Below are 23,255 nucleotides of genomic sequence, written 5' to 3' on the forward strand. Positions count from 1 at the left end.
TTACGGCACATGTAACTTCTATGGAAGTAGATTTGTGTCTTTTCAATCAAAAAAAAGTTTCTTCAATCAAATAAAAAGTTGCTTCAATCAAAATATATGTTTTCATTCGAAAAAAACGTCTCTTCAATCAAAAAAAATGTGTTTGAATGCAAAAATAAATTTGAAACTCAAAATATTTGAAAACTATTTTTCTTTGATTGAAAAAATTTTTTTTTTGATTAAGGTCAAGTTTTTTTTTGATTGAAACACCATTTTTGATTGAAGTCATGTAATTTTGCGTTTGGACCACATTTTGGCTAGGACATTGTGTCTTTATTATTCAATCAAAAATTAAGTTGCTTCAAACAATAAAATATATATTTTCAAAAGAAAAATCACTTCAATCAAAAATTTTTAAAAATTGCTAACCGTCATATGCTATTGTTTAGCCATGACAGGATTCATTACCTTATTACTATTCATCCTTCACACAGCCGCTGGAAACAGAAATGTCATTTAATCAATCTGCAGGTGACCTGGAGATCATGATTTTATGACACTGTGCGGGTGTGCGCTGGTCCTCATGGGAAATGCAGTCTTCCTTAAGGCAAAACAATACTGCTTTTGTCCACCGGCGTCGCTAAAATTGACCAAAACTGAAAAGTTATCTAGTGTTTCTTTAACTCCGCTGTCAAATTGTAGCACTTTTTTAATAAGTCATTCATAAACAGATCATATTGGGACTTAAGTGTAATATACACAAATGCAATTGTCAGTTTTACAGGTCTAAATTTGTTCTGAATTCTGATTAAGAATAACATTTAAAAAAAAACATTTTATACTATAACACAGTACTACTGTGGGAACTGAATAGTTTTGAACACAACTGTAAGTGTATTCTCACATGCAAACATAACTAAAAGCATTTTTTGAATACAATTTGTGACAAGTGGTTTCTTACATACAATTTATTCCCCCCTTTTTTAATTACAAAAACACAAATTGAGTCAAAGTAAAGTTGTGCCAAGTCTTTTTCTGTTTTTCTTTTTAAACGGGTATTTCAATGTGAGTCCATTGGTGGTGTGGCGCGAAATGTTTCTTCTTCTTGCTGTTTGCTCACACGGCACGTTTGCACACATCCGACAGCGCCATTAACAGTCATTCCCATGACCCCGGGCTGTCAACGCACAAGGCTGCATGTGTCTGACGCCATAAATCAAACCCTCGCTACAACTCACACGCACACACATTTGAAAAAAGCACAATATTTATTTGACACTATTTGCACCGAGAGACCACAATTGAGCATGCGTGTTTTTCTTTTATAAATACAGTATAGAAAAATAAACAGAACATTTTTATTATAATAAGGCCAACATAAAACGAGATTTGCTATTAAAGCAGATGGAATGAAGTTTAAAAAAAAAAGTTCAGTTTTGCATAGAGATACACTGACGTCATAAGTAGTTGTGACAGTATTATGAATGGGACGTACTGTGATGTATAGCATCAAAAATAACCGAATCCTATAGAGGAGTACTGAACTTAGTTCAATGAGTTATAAAATATGGCATATGCCCTCGTCCAGTCATGTATATTGTGACTTACCGTTCAATTTTATCACACTATATGCTAATACTATTCAAGAAAATGCATTTGTGAACGTCTTCAGTCCGACCGACCTCATGAAGTCACTTCCGGCTGATGTGATGGCAAAGTATGCTGATAGAATGCTTATGTTTGACCTTCTTTTCTCATATATATATATTTTTCAATAAAAATGTTGACGATAAAAAGCCTTTCCATGCAAAGTCCTCATCCTCCCTCAAGGCCGCGGGCTGAGGCAGGTTCGATTGCGCTCGTCGTCTGAAGAACAGTCCGAGGAGTTGTAGAGAAAGCGTTCGCCCTCGTCATCGCTGTCTTTCAAGTCTCGTATTCTGCCGTTTTTGCCCGTCGTCACCTTGCCACCCTCGTAGTCCGACTGCTCGCAGTCTCGTTCGGTCTTGTCGCCCTTGCCGCCCTTCTGCTTTTCAGCCTCCTGAGCCGCTTGTTCCTTGGCCTTCTTGCTCCGCTTCCACTTCATGCGCCGGTTCTGAAACCAGATTTTCACCTTGCGGCGAACCAGTTCAAGAAACAAGTTGAGAAGAGTGATATACTCTACCATAGACTGGACAGATGGATGAATAATAGCTATTGTAGATAAAGTATAGACAGATGGATATACCTACACTGTAATAGACAAACTGATACAGAAAGCAGACATAGAGATACAGTTGATTGTACGAATCTATAAGAGATATAAGCAACTTTCAGACTGGCACTGTAGTCTGGTAATGTGAAGTTGTTTAAGCAGTTTACGCTTGTGTGTGAACAGAATCTGCCAGCTGACTTTATTCCGACATTACACAGTAATTTGGCGTCTCAGACTCACAATTTCGCATTATTTGCAATATACGTTTTCGGAATAAAACCTGTAATATTCCGCTTCACTAGCACAGGTTGATGACTTAACTATCATACGAAAGAATACAGGGTGCGCCTCTGAACTTGACGTCATTTTCTCATTGTTTTTCACTGCAACACGGATAAAAATTGTTGACAAGCAATAACCAAAGAACATAGAAATCATAGAGTCTGACAGCTGCTCTATATTAGGGCTGAGGAGAGACTTTTAAATGAATTTTAAATGAGGTGGTGTGGGACTTAGTGTTCAGTGCAGTTTTAGGGTCCGTTCCTAACATTCAAATTTTTATGTTTCGATATACTGTATACGTATGTCTAAAATCAGATGTGTGTATGGATGGCCAGATAATGTGGGTAGTGGATGGACGGACGGACGGACAATTACTGTATTTTTCGGACCATGAGTCACACCTGAGTATTAGTCGCACCAGCCATAACATGCCCAAGGAAGAGGAAAAAAACATAAGTCGCACCGAAGTATGTCGCATTTTTGGGGGAAATTTACTTGATAAAGCCCAACACATAGAACAGATATGTCATCTTGAAAGCCGATTTAAAATAAAAATACAATAGAGAACATTATGAATAATAATAATGACTAAGTGTACAGTATGATAATGTTATATTATGCATGAACAACGAAATGCGAACGTGGCGGTATGTTAGCGTAACATGGCTATTAAGAGTTATTCAGATAACTATAGCATAAAGAACATGCTAACAAGTTCATCAAACCATCAGTGTCACTCCAAAACACCAAAATAACATGTGAAATGATATAATAATGTGTTAATAATTCCACACATAAGTCGCTCCAGAGTACAAGTCGCACCCCCAGCCAAACTATGAAAAAAAACTGCGACTTATAGTCCGAAAAATACAGTAACAGCTAAATGGACAAATAGCTAGCTAGATTGACATATACAGTGAGGAGCATAAGTATTTGCACCCCTTGTGATTTTGTGAAGTTCACCCACTTAGAAAATAGGTGGAGGTCTGAAATTTCAACCATAGATGCATTTCCAGTCAGAGAGACATTATCTAAAAAAAAAATCTGGTACTCACATAGTATGATTTTTCAATATTTTATTTGTAATTAACTGGGGTTTATGAGTACCCCTGAGAAAATCAGTGCTATAACTTAGTGCAGAAGCCTTTGTTTGCAATTACAGACGTCATACAGTTTCTGTAGTGCGTCACCGGGTTTTCACAAATGAAAACCGGGATTTTGGCCAATTCCTCCATACAATCTTCTCTAGATCTGTCAGGTTTCGAGGCTGTCGTTGAGAAACATGAAGTTTCAGCTCCATCCAAAGGTTTTCTATTGGAGTGAGGTCTGTCACCCGGCTATGCCAATCCAGAACCTTTATATGCTTTTTACACCAGCACTCATTGATCAGCTTGGCTGTGTGCTTTGGATCATTGTGATGTTGGAAGATCCAGCCACGACTCATCTTCAGGTCCTGACTCAGGGAAGGAGGTTGTGTCTCAAAATCTGACAATACATTTCACCATTCATCCTCTGGTTTATACAGTACAGTCGTCCTGTCCCCTTGCCGAAAAACATCCCCAAAGCATGAGGTTTCCACCCCATACTTCACAGTGGGGATGGTGTTCTTGGAATTGTACTCATCCTTCTTTTTCCTCCACACTTGACGAGTAACGTTTGCACCAAAAAGTTCTACTTTGGTGTCATCTGACCACATGACTTTCTCCCATGACCCCTCTGCATAACTCAGATGGTCCCTGGCAAGCTTCAGACTGGCCTTCACATGTACAGGTTTCAACAGGGGAACCTTCTGAGCAATACATGATTTTAAACCATTGCACCGAAGTGTTCTACTGACAGTAGCCTTTGAAACTGTACATCCAGCTCTCTTCAGGTCATTGACCAGCTCCTTCCGTGTAGTTCTAGACTGAGCCTTCAATTTTCTCATCACGATTGATGCCCCGTGAGGAGAGATTTTACATGGAGCCCCAGTCCGAGGTAGATTATCAGTCATGTTTAGCCTTTTCCATTTTCTAACAATTGCTGCAACTGTTGATTTATTCTCACCTAGCTGTTTTCCAATTGTCCCATAGCCTTTTCCAGCTTTGTGGAACTCAACAATTTTTTCTCTGGGGTCTTTCAAAAGCTCTCTGGTCTTGCCCATGGTAGCAGTTGAATTATGACTGACTGTGGGGTCCACAACTGACAATATTGAGGTCAAACAGGTGATGGGTGGGTGGTTACTCTTGGGGTAAATTATTGCTGATGCTCAGAAAAAAATATATTGCTGATTCTCAGGGGTACAAATACTTATGAACCCCAGTAAATTACTTTTTTTTTTTTTTTAATCATACATTGTGATGTGAAATGCATCTATGATTGAAATTTCAGACTTCTATGTATTTTCTAAGTGGGTGAAATTGCAAAATCATTGGGGGCAAATACTTCTCCTTACTGTACACCCATTGAAAATGCACTGATAAAACGAGTGGTTGTTTTTTAGACTTAAGGCTGGACAGACAAGGATGACTAGATGGACGGATGAATGGATAGTTTATTCACATATATTTACAGATAGATACGTGGGTAACAGTGCTTCAGACCGATGACTAATACTATAGGTTGAAACTCAAGTACACATACTGTAGGTGCTCATTTTTTTGTATTTAGCTTTGTAATGTGTAGAACAACTAGTGCTTTTTGGTACCTGCGTTTCTGTGAGCATGAGGGAGGTGGCCACTTCGAAGCGTTTGGGTCGAGACAGGTACTTGTTGAGTTTGAACTGGTGCTCCAGCTCCAGCAACTGCTGACTGGTGAACGCTGTCCTCGGCCGCCTGCACTTGCCCAGCAGGTTGGACTGTGCCTGGGCTGCTTTGCACAACACACAAAAACACAGCTTCACTTTGGAGAAGGTGACAAAATCGTAAGACTAATTGGTGTTGTTAAGAGCATTTGTGGGTTTAATGTTTTGTATAAAAAGCACCACGTGATGGAAGGTTGTAGATTTCGCGCACCATGCTTTCTTGGAAGTAAAAAAGGCTGACAAAGCAAAAAAAAAAAAAAAAGCAACAAAGATATTTCTCTTTTTAGAGTTAAATTTTTAAAACGACGACACTGACACTTTGGTCTCAACGTTGGTAGGGACGATATACAGTAACAGCATAACCTACATGTCCACTTTTTGCTGGGGACGGGACATTAATAAGACCAAACAGATTGGGTGAACGGGGGTCAGGGCTACATTTCTCATGAATATGAACCTATAATTAATTAATAATTAATTGATAGGCTAAATTATCAATGCAAAATAAATCTGTATTGACTTATATTTTAATGTGTATTGGTTCAGGTGATAAACCATTCGATTCAGACCTTTGTTTTAAAAAAACAACGAAAACATTTTGAAAACTTCCAGAATAAATGTCTGGATTTTATTAGCAAATTTAAATTGCAAGATTTGAACATAAACTATAGGAATGCAAAAAATAAACATTTGTCTTAAGACCACTCAACATTTTGTGTCTGAATTAATAAATTAAATATAACTGAAAAAAATTTGTAGTCAGAGCTCAAAAAAAGAAAAGTTTAGTAAGTCTGATAAATGTCAACAGTTTCCTATACTTTTATTTTGCAGGTTAGCAAATTCACACAGTTTAATGTCAACTCTGGGGTCGGACTTTTAGTAGCAAAATTAATAGTGTGTTCCCCACCTCCACAAAATTGATTTCTTTTTACATTACTTACAGTGGCTGCTACTGTTAGTGGTCGGGAAAAAAATTCAAAGGGGGTGGAGGAGGTGGCATGTTGTCGACATGATGCATTTTTGTGAGGGCTGTGAGTGAGTGTGTTGGGGGGTGTGGGGTCAGGGCATCATCCAATCAAATGTGCATGTGAGGGAAAAACATGGACTGGCACATTCAGCAAGTCAAAAGATGTAAATGTAAGTCGGAACATAATGCAAATCACTTGATAATGGTAGGGTCAATTCTATCCTTACGACATTTGGGAAGACATTCTAAATTACCTATATAACTAAAGTCTTTATATAATGGAAATAAGGTTGCTTAAAAGTTGGTGGGGACAATTTGAGCGTCCTGAAATATTGGTAGTGTTATGTCCCTACCGTCCCTATGCAAACCTACGCCCTTGACATATAGTAAAATAAATGAGAATGAGGCAAAATAATTCCCAATCATGAACATTTACGTATATAAATAATTTTATAAATAGGTACACTTAACTAGTGTATAATAATTCTCAATGCCTAACTTAAATGGCAAATGATTCAAATTCTATTAACAAAAATATTCGATACACAATACTATTACCAAAAATGATGCAAAATTATTCTAAACCTTATTAGATTTTATAGATATTTTTGTAATAGAAGTACTTCCCACAGATGGTGGAGTTCCGCACCTCAAATTTTCATGAAGTAAAATCAAAATCACGCTTTGAAAAATTACTCTATATACTTTAATTAAAATGTTCAGGAAAACAATTTTTGAAACTATCCCCGAAATGAGGTCAAATGATGTCCAGCACTACTGCATGCAATTTATTTTCCTCTCAAATTTTTCTGCCATCCTAGTCCTATTATGTCATCATGTCTCTGTTTGTCCCGGCAGAGTATGAAAGTGTTCTCATAGAGGATGAACTATATACACCGTCGTGACCGCCTGCTGTTTTTCTGACCCAAATCTGTTAGAAAGTAGTGCGGACAAAAAGGGCAGTGTGCGCGGTGAGCAAGTCGCATGTGCACTGTGGCTTTCGCAACCCACCGCCACTTTCCCACTGTCCATTATCTGTCCATTTTAGTTCCTCTCCCAAAAATCATCCATCTGTGTCACCTTGTACGTATGCACTCCATCATTCGGCACCAATGGACAAACACCGACATAGTTCAGAGTTTTTTTTTTTTTTTTTAAAGCACCATTTAGGGCCTACGTGTTTATCGGCGGTATTTTTGACCAAAACAGATTAACAGTGTGTTGATGAAACATTTTAGTATATATAAAAACTTCATATATGTAATTGAAATAATTAAATTGTATAAGGAAATCTTCCATTGTCCTGCAGATTTACTACTTTGATGATATTTTCTGCGAGCCAAGTTGACATCAACATGTCTTCAAAACGATCAACAAGCAATTAATGTTGATTTATTACAGAAATACAGTAATGAATAACTATTATAGAGCAATGATTAGACATAAGAGTGAAAACAAGCTCAATTAAAATCTTGGTAAAACGAATATGTACTATATAGAAAAAAAGACAATTACTTTTGGCTGATTATAATCAACACAAATTCACTGGTAAAGTCAATAAATGGTAACGTATTTTTTAGATATCCAAATGAAAACCCATTTGACCACGATAATTATCAAAATTTTGGCCAAAAAAAAAAAAAAAAAAAAAAACTAACTAAACAACTAAAGGGCAGACTTTTGTTTTAGACTAATAGTTTAATCATAAATAATTCTATATAAGACATTTTGGCTCAGAACCAAGCCAACTGATTTGAAGAAAAAACTGTAAGCATTTGTTTAAAAAAAAAAAAAAAAAAAGTCAATTTTGATGAAAATTAAGCTAACTATATTGATGTGCAGTATAGTCAACTTGATTTCGATGACATTGGCAGCCATTATGGACCATTTTAATCTAAATGAATAAATAATTGTAATAAAGGTTCTGGGATCTTAACCATCTACGAATGTAAAATAAATATATATTTTAATGTAACCTAACAAAAACATTTTGTTTCTTATTTTAGTTACTCAGAACGATGCATTTTTTTCTGGTATCAATTGAAAACGTTTATTTGCTTCTTGACTGGCCATTTTAATATAGAAATTCTAATTTATTGTTATTATATATCGCTAATTAGAGCCAAAATGGACTACTGACTTGTTTCTATTATGAAAATAGATTTTGACTCATGACAACTATTCTAATTGTCATTGTAGTTGAATTTTGGGACCCATGCTGATGCAAAATGACAATATATATTTGTCAAACTTAATTCACGTTATTGCGACAGTTTTCGAGACCTATCTTGTTTTAAAAGTAGTGTTAGATTTTGATTAATGAAGAAATTGTTGTAACTACTCTGGAAAAATTTCAAACAACACCTTATTCTCAGATTTTGCTGCATGTCAGAGTAGACCTCCACCCTCGGATTTTGGCATCATATGCCGTACTCAAAATAACCTAAATACATGATTTTTTTTTGGGGGGGGGGGGCACCCAGACTAAGCGGTAGATGATATATATCAATAAATACTGGCCTTAATTTTTGTTGATTTTTTTTCAATATTTTTGTTTCGACTTCCAGCTTGTCCCATCAGCAGGTGGAAAATTCGTTTATGAATTTATAAATGAATAATTATTTCCATTTGACGAGAGGGAACAAGTCATATTTTCTGGTTTAAAATTTTATTTTATTTTTTTAGAATTATTAAATTATAATATTACTACAGTCAAAAATCAGTAGGAGTGGTTTGCTCTGAATTATTTTTTTTAGAATTCTTAAAACTAATATTACTACAGTCAAAAATCAACAAGGGTGGTTTGCTCCCTTAACAAGTGATCGTTCATATGTGTTTATCAGGTGAGTTCAACATTTATACTTGGGGTATTTCGCTTTGGTCTAACATAATAGGTTTTATAGCTGTCAAAATATGTGTTGGTCCCATTGAGTCGTTAATATAATATTTAAAGACATATTTGAGTGCACTTTAATTCAAGCGTTATACTCACAGTTAAAGTCTGCCATTTTCGGAAGCATCATGCCGGCCGTGGATACCCGCAGCCAGTGGTCCAGCTGGAAGGTGCTGGCCGTCAGCTTGATGGGGTCCCCGCCGCCGTGGTGATGCTGGTGCTGGTGGTGGGATCCGTGCGGGTACGACGCGTAAGTGAGGGCCGGGTGCTGAGCCCCGAGCGCGGCCGCCGAGTACGCGTACATGGGGTGGCCGTATAGCGCCTGCGCGTGGATCCCTCCGCCGCCGTTCTGTGGGTGGAGTCCCACCACCCCGTGAGGGCCGCTCAAGAAGCCCGGCTTGGGGATGAGGCCGTGGGCGGAGATCCGCGGAGGGGACGGCGTCTCCGCACGGAGGGACTCCCCGGGGTTGCCGAGCTCCGAGCCTGCGTCGGCGCTGGCGGCGCTTCCCGGGGTCGTGACCAGGGCCAGAGGGGACGTTTGCACTTTGGGGGTGTCCGCCGCCAACAGCGCGTCGATGCGGAAGTTTTTCGATTTCTCCATCTTGGAGGGAGAGAGCACCGCGCGGAAGTTGGGACGGGATCCCGAGTGGGAGCTCGGAGCTCGGCGTGACACTTAATGCTCGTCCCGTGGAGATGATTGGACGGAGCGGGCCCCCCGCCCCTACTAACCCCTCCTCCGGCCCTCATTTCCATTAGAGCTCACGCACCTTCTACCGAAAATACTCAACACTGTCAATTCATTTTAACGAGGCGTCGTATTTTACACTAACAGCATCATCGTTAATATTCGTTTAAGGAATTAAAGTGCAGCACATTGGAAGGATTTCACACCCCTCAAGGTCACACGAGGCGCCTTTTTGGAGACACATATTAGTATTGTGATCATTAGTGGTATTTGAAATAAAAGTACGGTCAAATGAGGAACGATTGAATGCGTTTAGGGTTGCAAAAGATGACAATTTAGTTGGAATTAGTTTCCTGAAGGAAGGAAATGTTTGTTTTTCGTTCATCAATTACATTGTACTGCATGTTCTTGGCTATATAGGAGAAAGATGTAGGTTAACATTTAATGTCATTTCGATCATCAGTATGGAAATGTGCATACTTTTCCCTGGATATTTATTTTAATGAATTAAATGCATTACAAAGCCGTTTTGCAGCAAAAAAACATAAGACAATGTTCACATCACGTATAGGAAATGCTCTATTTTCCGAAAAAATATATATGCTCATGTTTTTTTAATATATAAGGCGGAAAACAGACAAGACTGAAAAAGCAGTTTCTGCTCTTGCACCCCTCTTTAAAATAAACTGCTGTATTTTAAGCCAAAATAACTGTTGTGTTTGATAGAACACTATGTATATATGCCGCAATCGCAGATTCATGTCGCATTAAACCCCCGAACTATTTTTAATTTGTCCGTTTTACCCTGGAAACCCCCGTTTACAGACGTCGCGCAACCGCTTTTGTTTCAACTCAGTCATAAAAATAAAGCTAAGTATTTATATTTCTTATTCAAAATGTCTGTCATTTTTAGCTTAGAATCATTAATTTTTTGTTAAAAAAAAAAAACGACTTTAAGAAATTATTCACTCGCATATTTTAAACTTTTAAACAAATTACGTCACAATGAAAAAAAATGGTGTCTGTAAATAAGTCAAGGATATCTATCTCATAACTATGGCTTAATTTTATTTTTTGTTACTGTCACATTTTCCCCGATATGTTAGATGATAAATAACCGATCCAAACAAAGAAAAAAAAAATGTTTAAAAGGGTAAATATATGGGGAAAAAAACATCTCGACCACTCCTTGATGTCTGCGATTTCTGCATCGCGACCCTTGTTATATTACTATGCTTCACCCATAAAATCCCCCCCAAATCCGGCTGTAGCCATTCACATTTGTGTCTTGACACTCGATGATACAGTTTTTGGATCGAAACAAGGTGTGTACGCGATAATATCTCATTAAAATCATGGCGTCTTTAATTCTGCTCTCTCGTGCTATCACCTCCAGATAGTGTTTTGCTGTTTTAAAAAAAATAATCTAAATTCCCTCCTCTTCAAACATTTTCTTCCCCCAGAAAATTGAGATTTTAAGCGTTCCAATTATGTATCACACATGAATACAGGACAATTTTGAAATTTGGCCAAATTGGTGGTCTCGGAGCAGAACTTCAAGTCACCTGAGTGTTTTAAGCCATAAACAAACGAAACAATTTCGTTTGTAATTTTGTTGTTTTGGCCGCAAAAGATGAGTTTATGTAATCAAATTGCTATTTTCCAACGCTTTGTTAAATTTAAAATATGAAAAAACGCATGTATATATAAATTAATATGTACTTGTATGTCATATATGTCATCTTTAGGCGTTATTCTGCTTGTTAAAGATTTTTCTGCAAAACAAATATAAATTTACAAATCCATGCTTTCTTAAAAACTCGGGTATTAATTCAAACGGACGAAAAATATAGCAGTGTCATCTGAATTTCGGAGGCTACATGCAGGTCTAATTTTCAAATAATCATTTCCACAACTGACTTATGCTTCTCGCGTGAAAGGTGAACTGTCACTTTCCGCAATTGGATTTAGATGACAAATTAAAGAAAAGTGCAGACACGGGCTAATTTAGAAAGAGGAGTTGGTCATCATGATCATCATCAAGCATCAGGAAAGAGACAAATGACACGTAGGAACACGCAGAGGTGGAGGAGGTGGAAGCCAATTGGGAAATTCCCGTGAAAGCTCTCCTGCTGTTGCCCCTCCGAAAAAAGCATGATAATAAGCCTGTGCATGGTCAAAATGAATTAACTGATGGTCTCACTTAACTTGGCATGGCAACCTTAAAATACTTCACAATATGCGTGCACCCCCAAAAAATTAAGAGAAAATGGAAAGCAAATGTAGAAGTGAGTCTTAATAATTCCAACCGGATTCCAGGGCGGACAGGATGGAGCGCGCATGGGTCTAATAAGCCACTTAAAGTTAATGGAAGAGGGAGGTCACTGCGAGAATTATTGACACCCCCGTTGGCCTTAACCTGTCTCCCAATAAAGCTGATTAGTTTTGCCCCATTCGTCAGCGCCACCGACGACGTTTTATTTGCTCGGGGGAAATCAACAAGTCAGCGGAGCTTGGCCGCTGAAGGATCGCGATTTAATTGCGCACCTTGATCATCAGTGGATGATCGTGAGGAGGGACACGATGATGGATGGCAAGATGAGGTGACTCGTTTCAGAGACGAGGGGAAAAAAAACAATTGCAACTTTAATGTTAAACTGATCTCCCTATTAAACTCAGTGCCTGCCATTGACGGCGATGGAAGTCGAATCAATTTATAAGGGTGGCAGCGATAGTTCACAGCTAAACATCCCAATTCAAATGGATTGGATGTCTGTCGCCATCAATGATACTAAAACATCATCATTCACTGCCTTGAAATATACATGACCTTGAACTGAGGTTTATATATTAATGCCAATGAGCTCGTACCTCAATATACTCATATATCAAATCAGTTTTCTCCATGCAGAGATATAAAGAGCAGTAATTGATGGATTGACTGAGTTAATTTGTTCCAGTAACTCATTAACTCCACAATAAATAATTTGACCCTATACTGAAATGAATTAACATGCATGTATTCATCAATGTCCTATAGTTGAGTCATTAAATTGCGATTATTTTATTTATTAATAACCCAAATTTTGCGATTGTATTTGTTATAAAAGGGATGATTAAAATGTGATTTAAAAAAAAAAAAAAAATTAAAAAAAAAAAAACTCTTTTATTGAATGCATTGGCCAGTTCCGTTTTTGTTTTGGCATGTTTTATTTGTGAATTTCATGCGTAAATTAAATAAAAACTTTTATTGTAACTACAGTCGAGCAAAAATAAAATTTCTTTTTTAATTGTATAGAAACTAATAAAATACAGTATATTCCATTTAATATTTGTGTCTTTATATTTTCATTTTTAGATATATATAGAAAAATGATCATTTTTGTATGAGCATTATATTTTTCTATTTTGATATTTGCAAGAGCCTTCTTTTTCAAATATCCTTTAAATTATTTTTAGGGCTGCAGCTATCGATTATTTTAGTAGTTGATTATTCGAGTAATCGGATAAGGAAAATGAAAAATTAAAATACCTGAGCTGAACCTCAAATGGTATAAAAAAAAAAAAGGATCTATGTACAACAAAAGAACAATGACTAACTTACATAGCAAAAGCCCGCTAGCTTAAATGCTATAAAATGCTAACTTTTTTTTGTTTTTTTACAATGATCTTAACAAATGGTTTAGACACATATTCCCACAAAAACGGCTAAATATACCTATAAACTAAATTGCAAATGCATTAAAAAAAAACATTACCTCAAACAAAAACTTGGCATATGTTGGTCTTAACATGGAGCAGCTGGATTCAGCCATGTGAAATGAAGCTGACTAGAGGGAAGTGTATCCACCCAAATCAATAAAACTAAATGCAAATACTTTCAAAATCAACCATTTCAAGGCGACTTTCATTAAACCAATACTCGGAGCAGCAAAATGGAATTCAAATCTTTTTTTTTTTCTAATCGATTACTCGAGTTCATCGATTAATCGTTGCAGCACTAATTATTTTCAATGATCAAACAAGGCTGTGCATGATGATTGTATCGCTGTCGTTGTTTTGCTGCTTTAATTTCATTAAAATGCTGCATGAATATTTCTATTAAGGCTGCAGTGAAATATGGAGCCATTTACAATTGGCCCTTACCAGATTTATGACCCCCAATCCCCACCTCCTCCCTTTTTTCCCATCACATTGAAGAAGAAGGAAGGAGTGGTGGGTTGGGTTCCAAACCTGTCGTCTTCTATGAAAGCCCCTAATGAGTTGGACAATTAGGTACAATACAAATCAACATGACAAATAGCCTAGTTATATACTATTAATTGCAATATGTGTTGATTATGAAAAGTCAATTATTGAAGTGGCTTTTATTGTGACTTCGCATTTGAAACAACAGACAACGATAATGTGGAGCTGTTTGAATCAAGGGTGTAGGTTTGCATAGGGACCATGGGGACATAACACTACCAACTTTATAGGATGCTGAAATTATCCCCACTAACTTTTAAGCAACCTTATTTGCATTATGACTTCAGTTATATACTGTAGGTCATTTAGATTGTCTTCCTATATGTTGTGAGGATAGAATTGATCATACCATTGTTAAGTAATGGTGGCGTGGCTCAGTGGTAGAGTAGTTGTCCCCCAAACCAGAGGTTGTGGGTTCGATTCTCCGCCCTGATGAACTAGTCTAAGTGTCCTTGAGCAAGATACTGAACCCCACGTTGCTCCTGGTGCTGCGTCACCAGTAGGTAGATGGCGAGATAGTGTAAAGTGCTTTGAGCGCCTTGAAAAGGTGGAAAAGCGCTGTATAACACCATTTTACAGTACTTTCATTATTTTCAGACTTACATTGACCCCTTTTCACTCGCTGAATGTTCTAGTCCATTTTTTCCCCCTCACACGCACGTTTGATTGGCTCACGACTTGAACCGCCCCCACACACACATGCGCATTCACAGCCCGACAGAAATACAACATGCCACCTCCCCCGCCCATTCGAAGACGAGGAATATTAGAATGTAGAAGTAATGTAAAAGACGTCAATGTTGTGGAGGTGGGGAACACGCCACTAATTTTGTATCTGCTACAGTGTTTAAAGTCAATTTTACTTACTTAGATTTCTTGACATAAGAAACACAACTAGCTGAAAAGAAGACCAACAGACTTATTTTAAGCAAAATGTTTTTATAGTTAATAGGGCTGTCAAAATTATCGCCTTAACGGGCGAAAATATTTGACGCATTTAATGCACATGCCCCGCTCAAACAGATTAAAATGAGAGCAAAGTGTCATCTCCACTTGTTACTTGTATTTTTTGGTGTTTTGTCGACAAGTCTTTCTATCCATGGATCGCTTTAACAGAATGTTAATAATGTGAATGCCATCTTGTTGATTTATTGTTATAATAAACAAATACAGTACTTATGTACAGTATGTTGAATGTGTATATATCGGTCTTGTGTCTTATCTTTCCATTCCAACAATAATTTACAGAAAAAATTGGCATATTTTATACATGGTTTGAATTGCGATTAATTACGATTAATTATTGACAGCCCTAATATTTAATCATAAAAGAAAATTTCGTTTGTCAGAAATGTTCTTAATGCAAGAATATTGTTCAAAACATAATTTGAAAGCATTTTTTTCTTGATTTAGGTGAAAAATGACCAACGTTTGAATGTATTGGCTTAATAAAAACAAATACTAGAATCTGAAGCATTAATCTGTTAATTAGCCTTTAACACTCAAAACAAGATGGGAGAAAATTATTTGACTTGATTTAACAAAAAAGATCAGATTAAGACGTTATAAATTTGCAGTGTGAAAGTTTGTAGAGGTCGATACAGATTTATTTTGCATTAATCATTTAGCCTATCAATTAATTCGGTTCATATTGGTGAGAAGTGTAGCCCTGACCCCCGTTCACCAAATGTATTTGGTTTTATTAATGTCCCGTCCCCAGCAAAAAGTGTACATGCAGGTTTTGCTGTTATATCGTCCCTACCAATATTGAGACCAAACCTACGCCCTTGATTTGAAATGATATTTCAACTTTTTTTTTATTATGGTTCTTCCAGGGGAAATTTGATTCATAAAAAATCATTCTCGGATAAGGAAAAGCAAATAAGAACACTGAACTTTATTTGGAGTTCACCCGAGGCACTTTCAATATTGGCAACTCATTCCCCCAAAATAATCCCTTTGTCTAAATAAAAACCAGAATTAAGGGGATGGTTTGTGGTTTTGTGGCTCCTTCGTAATTTGTAGGCGTGTCGTGACGCGTTCTATTTCCCTCGGAATTTTTAGTACTACAATGTTTGGATTTTGCGTGTTGGTTAAACAAAAACATGTTTGAATACACGTAAAATAAGACTTTTCATAAAATTAATTTTCTTTAGAGTTGAGAAAACAACAAAGTTGGACGATGTTTACAGTATATTTTAATAAATAGCAAAACATACGAATACAACAAGTTACCAATTGCAGCACGTGACGCCGTTATTGACGTGAACTTCATCCAATCGGCTTCGCTGACGTAACAGGAAGCGGAAGCAATCAGGTCTCCTCTTGTGTTGACTTCTTTTGAGCAGAGGGAAACAAATCGCACGGATTCAGCTGAAACAAACACACAATATTCATAATTACCACGCAGTTCACACCGTAAAGGTAACCGCTCCACTTGCTGTCACTGTACCGCCTTTACTCCCGTTCCATGTTACGTTAAAAGACGTCCAAAAAGTGGGCACCCCGCCGTGAAGGAAGCCACTATAAGTGTTAGCTCTTTGGCTAGCCACTTAGCTCCGTCGCTCACGTCAACAAAGTCGCTCTATGCTAAAACGCGCGTGTAAAAACCCGAAACCTATCGCTGATCAACAATATTAGCTCTCAATTATTTATACGTTGGATCAGAAAATGCAGACAGCCGTGTTTTGAGCCTGCCTGCTGAGTCATTTGCTAAGTAAAGACGCCGGTTAGCTCACCGGGTCGAAGCCGAATCGCAACAAATGTCCCTTCACATTGAAATGCGTTGCAATTACAATATTTGAGAAGTCGGTGATATATACTATTTATCACAACTGTGTAACTACGTTTCTCTACCTCTATTACCACGTGTATTCACCTTGATTTCACTTTTTTTTTGTTCCAGGAATAAGTACCAATATCATCATCAGTAAATGGGAAAGAGGTGAAGATGTTCAGCTTCGAGGGCGATTTCAAGACAAGACCCAAAGTGTCACTCGGGGGAGCAAGTAAAAAGGTAGACTTTGTATCCATGTATATATGCTAATGTGTTGTACTGGAGCTTCAATGTCTATTCAAACTTTTCCTGTGTTTCTCCCAGGAAGCTAAAGCATCTCTGCTGCATCGTACACAAGAAGAAAGAAGAAAAAGAGAGGTATCATGTCATCCAATGTGTTGTGTCAACCTTTATCAACAGTTGGACTCTTTTCTTTAGAGAAAAAAAAATACCCAGCATTTTCCCACCCTCCTCGTTGTATTTTTCATGTTATCAGGATGATAGGAAACGACTGAAGAATGCCATCATCATTCAGTCCTATGTCCGCGGCTATCAAGATTTGAAACGACAGGTAAGGTGACCTTCTGATTCTTGGACTATCTTATCATCTTGACATGAAAAACAACAAAAAAAAACATTATCACGGAAATATACTTCGGCCTCCAGTATATCATTTTATCTTAAGGGTTACGACGGACCTGACTTATGCGATTTTGACTTTACGACCGGCCGCATGTTTTGGACACTCGGGTGAAGAGAGGGGCGGAGCTGTCAACTGATCACCACCTGGTGGTGTGTTGGCTCCGATGGCGGGGGAAGTTGCTGGCCAGACCTGGCAGGCCCAAACGTGTTGTGAGGGTCTGCTGGGAACATCTGGCAGAATCCCCTGTCAGAAAGAGTTTCAACACCCACCTCCGGCAGAACTTCTCCCTTGTCCCGGGGGAGGTGGGGGACATTGAGTCCGAGTGGGCCACGTTCCGCACCTCCATTGTTGAGGCGGCCGATCAGAGCTGTGGCCGTAAGGTGGTTGGTGCCTGTCGTGGCGGCACCAACCACCGTGGACACCAGCGGTAAGGGATGCCGTCAAGCTGAAGAAGGTGGCCTATCGGGCCATTTTAGCCTGTGGGACTCCGGAGGCAGCTGACAGGTACCGGCTGGCCAAGCGGACTGCGGCTTCGGCGGTCGCCGAGGCAAAAACTCGGACATGGGAGGAGTTCGGCGAGGCCATGGAAAACGACTTCCGGACGGCTTCAAGGAAATTCTGGTCAACCATCCGGCGCCTGAGGAGAGGAAAGCAGTGCACCATTAACACTGTGTATAGTGAAGATGGTGTACTGCTGACCTCGACTCGGGACGTCGTGAGTCGGTAGGGAGAATACTTCGAAGCCCTCCTCAATTCCACCGACACGCCTTCCTTTGAGGAAGCAGAGTCTGGGGACTCCGAGGTGGGTTCTTCGATCTCTGGGGTTGAAGTCACTGAGGTGGTTGGAAAGCTCCTCGGTGGCAAGGTAGATGAGATCCGCCCGGAGTTCCTAAAGGCTCTGGATGTTGTAGGGGTGTCGTGGCTGAGACGTCTCTACAACATCGCGTGGACATCGGGGACAGTGCCTCTGGATTGGCAGACTGGGGTGGTGGTCCCACTTTTTAAGAAGGGGGACCGGAGGGTGTGTTCCAATTATAGAGGGATCACACTCCTCAGCCTCCCTGGTAAAGTCTATTCAGGTGTGCTGGAGAGGAGAGTCCGCTGAGAAGTCGAATCTCGGATTCAGGAGGAGCAGTGTGGTTTTCGTCCCGGCCGTGGAACAGTGGACCAGCTCTACACCCTCGGCATGGTCCTCGAGGGTGCATGGGAGTTCGCCCAATCAGTCCACATGTGTCTTGTGGATCTGGAGAAGGCGTTCGACCGTGTGCCTCGGGGAGTCCTGTGGGGGGTGCTCCGGGAGTACGGGGTACCGAGCCCCTTGGTAAGGGCTGTTAGGTCCCTGTACCGGTGTCAGAGTTTGGTCCGCATTGTAAGTCGAATTCGTTCCAAGTGAGGGTTGGACTCCGCCAAGGCTGCCCTTTGTCACCGATTTTGTTCATAATTTTTATGGACAGAATTTCTAGGCGCAGTCGAAGCGTTGAGGGGGTCCAGTTTGGTGATCTCAGCATTGAATCTCTGCTTTTTGCAGATGATGTAGTGCTGTTGGCTTCATCAAGCCGTGACCTCCAACTCTCACTGTAGCGGTTCGCAGCTGAGTGTGAAGCGGTTGGGATGAAGATCAGCACCTCCAAATCCGAGACCATGGTCCTCAGTCGGAAAAGGGTGGAGTGCCCTCCCCAGGTCGGGGATGAGATCCTGCCCCAAGTGGAGGAGTTCAAGTATCTTGGGGTCTTGTTCACGAGTGACGGTAGGAGGGAGCGGGAGATTGACAGGGGAATCGGTGCAGCGTCTGCAGTAATGCGGACTCTGCACCGGTCCGTAGTGGTGAAGGAGCTGAGCCGAAAGGCAAAGCTCTCGATTTACCAGTCGATCTACGTTCCTACCCTCACCTATGGTCACGAACTTTGGGTTGTAACCGAAAGAACAAGATCCCGGATACAAGCGGACGAAATTAGTTTCCTCCGCAGGGTGTCCGGGCTCTCCCTTAGAGATAGGGCGAGAAGCTCGGTCATCCGGGAGGGACGCGGTGTCGAGCCGCTACTCCTCCGCGTAGAGAGGAGGAGAGGAGCCAGCTGAGGTGGCTCGGGCATCTAGTTCGGATGCCTCCTGGACGCCTCCCTGGAGAGGTGTTCCGGGCATGTCCCACCGGCGGGAGGCCCCGGGGACGACCCAGGTCACGCTGGAGAGACTATGTCTCTCGGCTGGCCTGGGAACGCCTTGGGATCCCGCCGGAGAAGCTGGTTGAAGTGGCTGGGGAGAGGGGAGTCTGGGCTTCCCTGTTAAAGCTGCTGCCCCCGCGACCCGACCCCGGAACAATTGGAAGATAATGGATGGATGGATGGACTTTACGACGCCTGCGTCTCGTCGTTTTTTTTTTATTTTTTTTTAATGTTGACTTTTGTTTTGTGATGCATGCTTTTATTTTGGTGCAGGAAGCGAATGCATGTACAGACGCGCCTGGCCGCTAAGGGAGTTCCAAATAATCGATTATTACATGCATCGCGATTCGACACGTGACGATTCAATTATGATTCATAAAGGTTAAAAAAACGATGATTTTTCCTCATAACTTTATGACAGACGCTCGTAGTGGAACGAAATTCAAGACACGTCTGCCGCCCGGACACCTTTAACGACGCTCGCACATCGTTATGATGGATGCTGCTGGTTACTGAGCGAGAGATTTACTCCTTTTCAAAAGACTGGAAAATTTGTGTATGAGACAGGAGCGAGCAGAAGCGCAACCCGCTGTGCGCAAGTTATTTTTTAGAGCGAGAGAGGAAGAGAGATAGTTTGTTGCTCCTTGTCTTTCAGATGTCCAGTAGTAGTTTGGTGTTGGTGTTATACTTATATAGCGCCAAGTCATGTCAATTGAAAAATGTCCCGTTGCTAAGACCCGTGTGTGTCTATAAGAGGTGAGTACACAAACCCTCTTGTACTATTTAGCCTTTATTGTTGTTGTTTTTGAGATGTTACTAGTTAGCGCCGAGCGCTATGCTAATGAGCTAATTCGCTAACTTGTAACCATATGAAGAACGTGTAAAACCACTATTAAGTACAGCGGTAACACTACAAACATGCAAAATAGTACAGAAATCTTTGAAAACAAAGTATATTGGATAAAAGAAGTTTTATTTCTAAAGACACTTTGTTTCCAGAAAATGTGGAATTCATTCCACCTGTGTAAATTCTATTTTATTGTTGAGAGAAATAAGTACTCCCTTTAAAATGGTTAATGTTTTTGCAGGTTCTCGTAAAAAATAAATAAATGAGAAAGCAGTTTAAGGGCAGCTTTTTGTTGTATGGGCATGTTTCCATCGTTCCTGTTGAATCATCAGGATGTTTTGAATAAATAATAAATTTGTTTGGCTTCTTTATTAATTAGTAATGTATGATGCATCAATACTCATGATAACCGTGATCATCGTCAACACCGTGATCATCGTTCAATAACTGAATCGTAGTACCCTGAATCGTAATCGAACCAAATTGTGGGGTGCCTAAGATGGCACACCTCTACTGCCCACCCCATACACACGCACACAGAGCAGCCGAATGGCAGAGGTGACAGCCTGCGCGCACATTTGTTGCTTGTGAAGCATGCAGAGGAGACGGCTGAATATAACCTCTTTCGTACTGTTTATTTTGTGTTTTCAATTGTGGTCCAATACTAGGGGCAAGTTTATGTGATTGTTTTTGATGATGTGCGTACGCTAACTGATACATGCTAATCGTTTGTTATTGCTGTATCAGCAGCTACTCGTAAACGCAAATTTGAATTGCTGTTACTGAAGATGAGACTGATTTAATTTCCTTTTATTTTACTGTATTGGCCTGAATATAAGACTGTGTTTTTGCATGAAATAAGACTGAAAAAGAGGGGGTCGTCTTATATTCGCAGTGTAGACACTATACCCATTTCCGATGCTAGATGGCGCCAGATACAGTATCATTGAAGCAATGTTCTGTCATGACAGATCTCAGCTACTCTCAAGTTTAACCAGTTTGCATTATTTTATTGCAATGTTTTTCGTTATTCAGATTTGTTTCAAGACTACAGTTAGACTGTACTTTGATGGTTAATGCTGTTATCGCAATTTTGTTGTTTTATCACTATTGATTGGTTTATTTACATTTCAAAACAAGCAGCCATTCATTTACGAATGTGATTGCACTTTATTTACATATTTAAATATTCAGATATTAGGATTTGAATGAGGCAAAATAACATGCTTTTTCTCTCAAATATATTGTTATAATCAATTGTTTCGGCTGTACTGTAATTATTTTCTGTATAAAAATTAATTTGGTGTTAAAAAAGTCTTTTTTTCAAACTTGAGTCTTGAAAAAGAGGGGGTCGTCTTATAATCAGGGCCATCTTATATTCGGGCCAATACGGTAGTTTCATTCTGCAAGTGTTGATTTCATGAGCAGCTGAATAATGTCAGCAAACCACCTGGTCTGACATCTTCATTTCGGAGCTTATCTCACTGCCTAGCTTGGACTTGGCCCCGACATCGCAGCGAGGACAGTACAATGACGTATAATACATGTTTTTGGATAGTTTTTTTTTTTTTTTTTTTTTTTTTTTTTAAGAGTGTGCTTTTGGGCATTAAAAGGGTTAATTCTGGTTTTCACGGAACTCCGGGTTACATCGCAAATGCAGGAACGAACTCGTTCGTAAACGGGGGACTACCTGTACAAACATTTCTCAAAAAATATATACGACTGTATTCTTGTGATATGGATTAATCTATAAATTTGCTTCCAAAAACATTTGATATTTGTTTTTAAAACATTCATGTCTGAGCTCCCGAAATACAAATTTTAAACTCATTGTTTTTTTTCCCCTTCCCAGTTTGGTTTTTATACAGGGTGACCCAAAAAAAGTTTACACTCAGTTGACTGCTTGTTTAAAAGCCATTGAAACATATCTAAATAGGTTGTCATGCATAAGTGATTCATTAAGGTCACTCAATGCAGCTGGTAATCTCTCGTCTCTACAATTCCTGTGCTTCTGCTGAAAATGAAGAAAACTTTAGCTGTACCTGAATTGCTGCGTGCCGGTCTGACACCTACTGAGATTGCAGCAAATCTGAGAATATCCAGATGTGCAGTCTACAAAGTTAAAAAGAAGCCGAAAGATACTGGAACAGCCTCACGAAAACCTGGGTCTGGAAAACCCGATCTGTGCGGACCAAAAAGTTGATTGACAAGGTGATATGTGGCCACCCCAGAGTCCAGATCTCAATCCCCTGGATTATAGCACATGGGCAACTGTGGAGGACAGTGCCTGTAAGAAGCCACAAACTTCTGTGGCAGCCTTGGAGAGGTCCATTGTTAGATCTTGGGAAAAGATGACAGCATCCTACATAAAGAAGACCTGTCAAGCGTTCCACAGGCGCCTGAAGGCTGTTGTGACACTTAAGGGAGGACACATTGAAAAATAGAGTGTACTGTACATGTTCTTTACAATAATGTATAATTTGTGATTAAATTCTAATTCTAAGATGAATAAACATGACATTTAAGTTGTATTATGGCAGTGTAAACTTTTTTTTGGGTCACCCTGTAAGCAGTTTAATTAAAATGACAGGGGGAAGTCGTTCCTAATATACAATTTTTTTCCTTTAGTATGCCATCCAGAGAGCAACTTTTGATGAGTGTGCCAGCCAGACACAGCACACTTTGGAAGCGCCCACGCTCAGTCTCTTATGCAGGCAGCTTATCTTTTTCTACAGACAGAACGTGGATGCACATAGATTGGTGAGAAAACAGCTGTTATTACACTCACCTCTCCTTGCTTCTC

General features: G+C 39.5%; 2 protein-coding genes across 2 annotated transcripts in view; one reads left to right on the forward strand and one right to left on the reverse strand.

The window, feature by feature from the left end:
* Nucleotides 1-1,734: 1,734 nt before the first annotated feature.
* Nucleotides 1,735-9,695, reverse strand: mnx1 (motor neuron and pancreas homeobox 1). Its single transcript, XM_057824599.1, has 3 exons — nt 9,194-9,695; nt 5,139-5,299; nt 1,735-2,089 (listed from the first exon to the last, which is right to left on the reverse strand). The coding sequence occupies exons 1-3, from the start codon at nt 9,693-9,695 to the stop codon at nt 1,805-1,807; spliced, it is 948 nt and encodes a 315-aa protein (XP_057680582.1). The 3' UTR covers nt 1,735-1,804.
* A 6,629-nt stretch (nt 9,696-16,324) lies between these two features.
* ube3c (ubiquitin protein ligase E3C) overlaps nt 16,325-23,255 on the forward strand; it is a 72,086-nt gene continuing 65,155 nt past the window's right edge. The window contains exons 1-5 of the mRNA XM_057824345.1: nt 16,325-16,451; nt 16,933-17,043; nt 17,128-17,181; nt 17,300-17,374; nt 23,081-23,212. Coding sequence (XP_057680328.1) covers nt 16,978-17,043; nt 17,128-17,181; nt 17,300-17,374; nt 23,081-23,212 — 327 coding nt within the window. The 5' untranslated portion in view covers nt 16,325-16,451; nt 16,933-16,977. The remainder of the gene's footprint in view (nt 16,452-16,932; nt 17,044-17,127; nt 17,182-17,299; nt 17,375-23,080; nt 23,213-23,255) is intronic.

Source organism: Corythoichthys intestinalis, chromosome 20 (assembly GCF_030265065.1).
Source record: "Corythoichthys intestinalis isolate RoL2023-P3 chromosome 20, ASM3026506v1, whole genome shotgun sequence".
Classification (NCBI taxonomy): Eukaryota; Metazoa; Chordata; class Actinopteri; order Syngnathiformes; family Syngnathidae; genus Corythoichthys; species Corythoichthys intestinalis.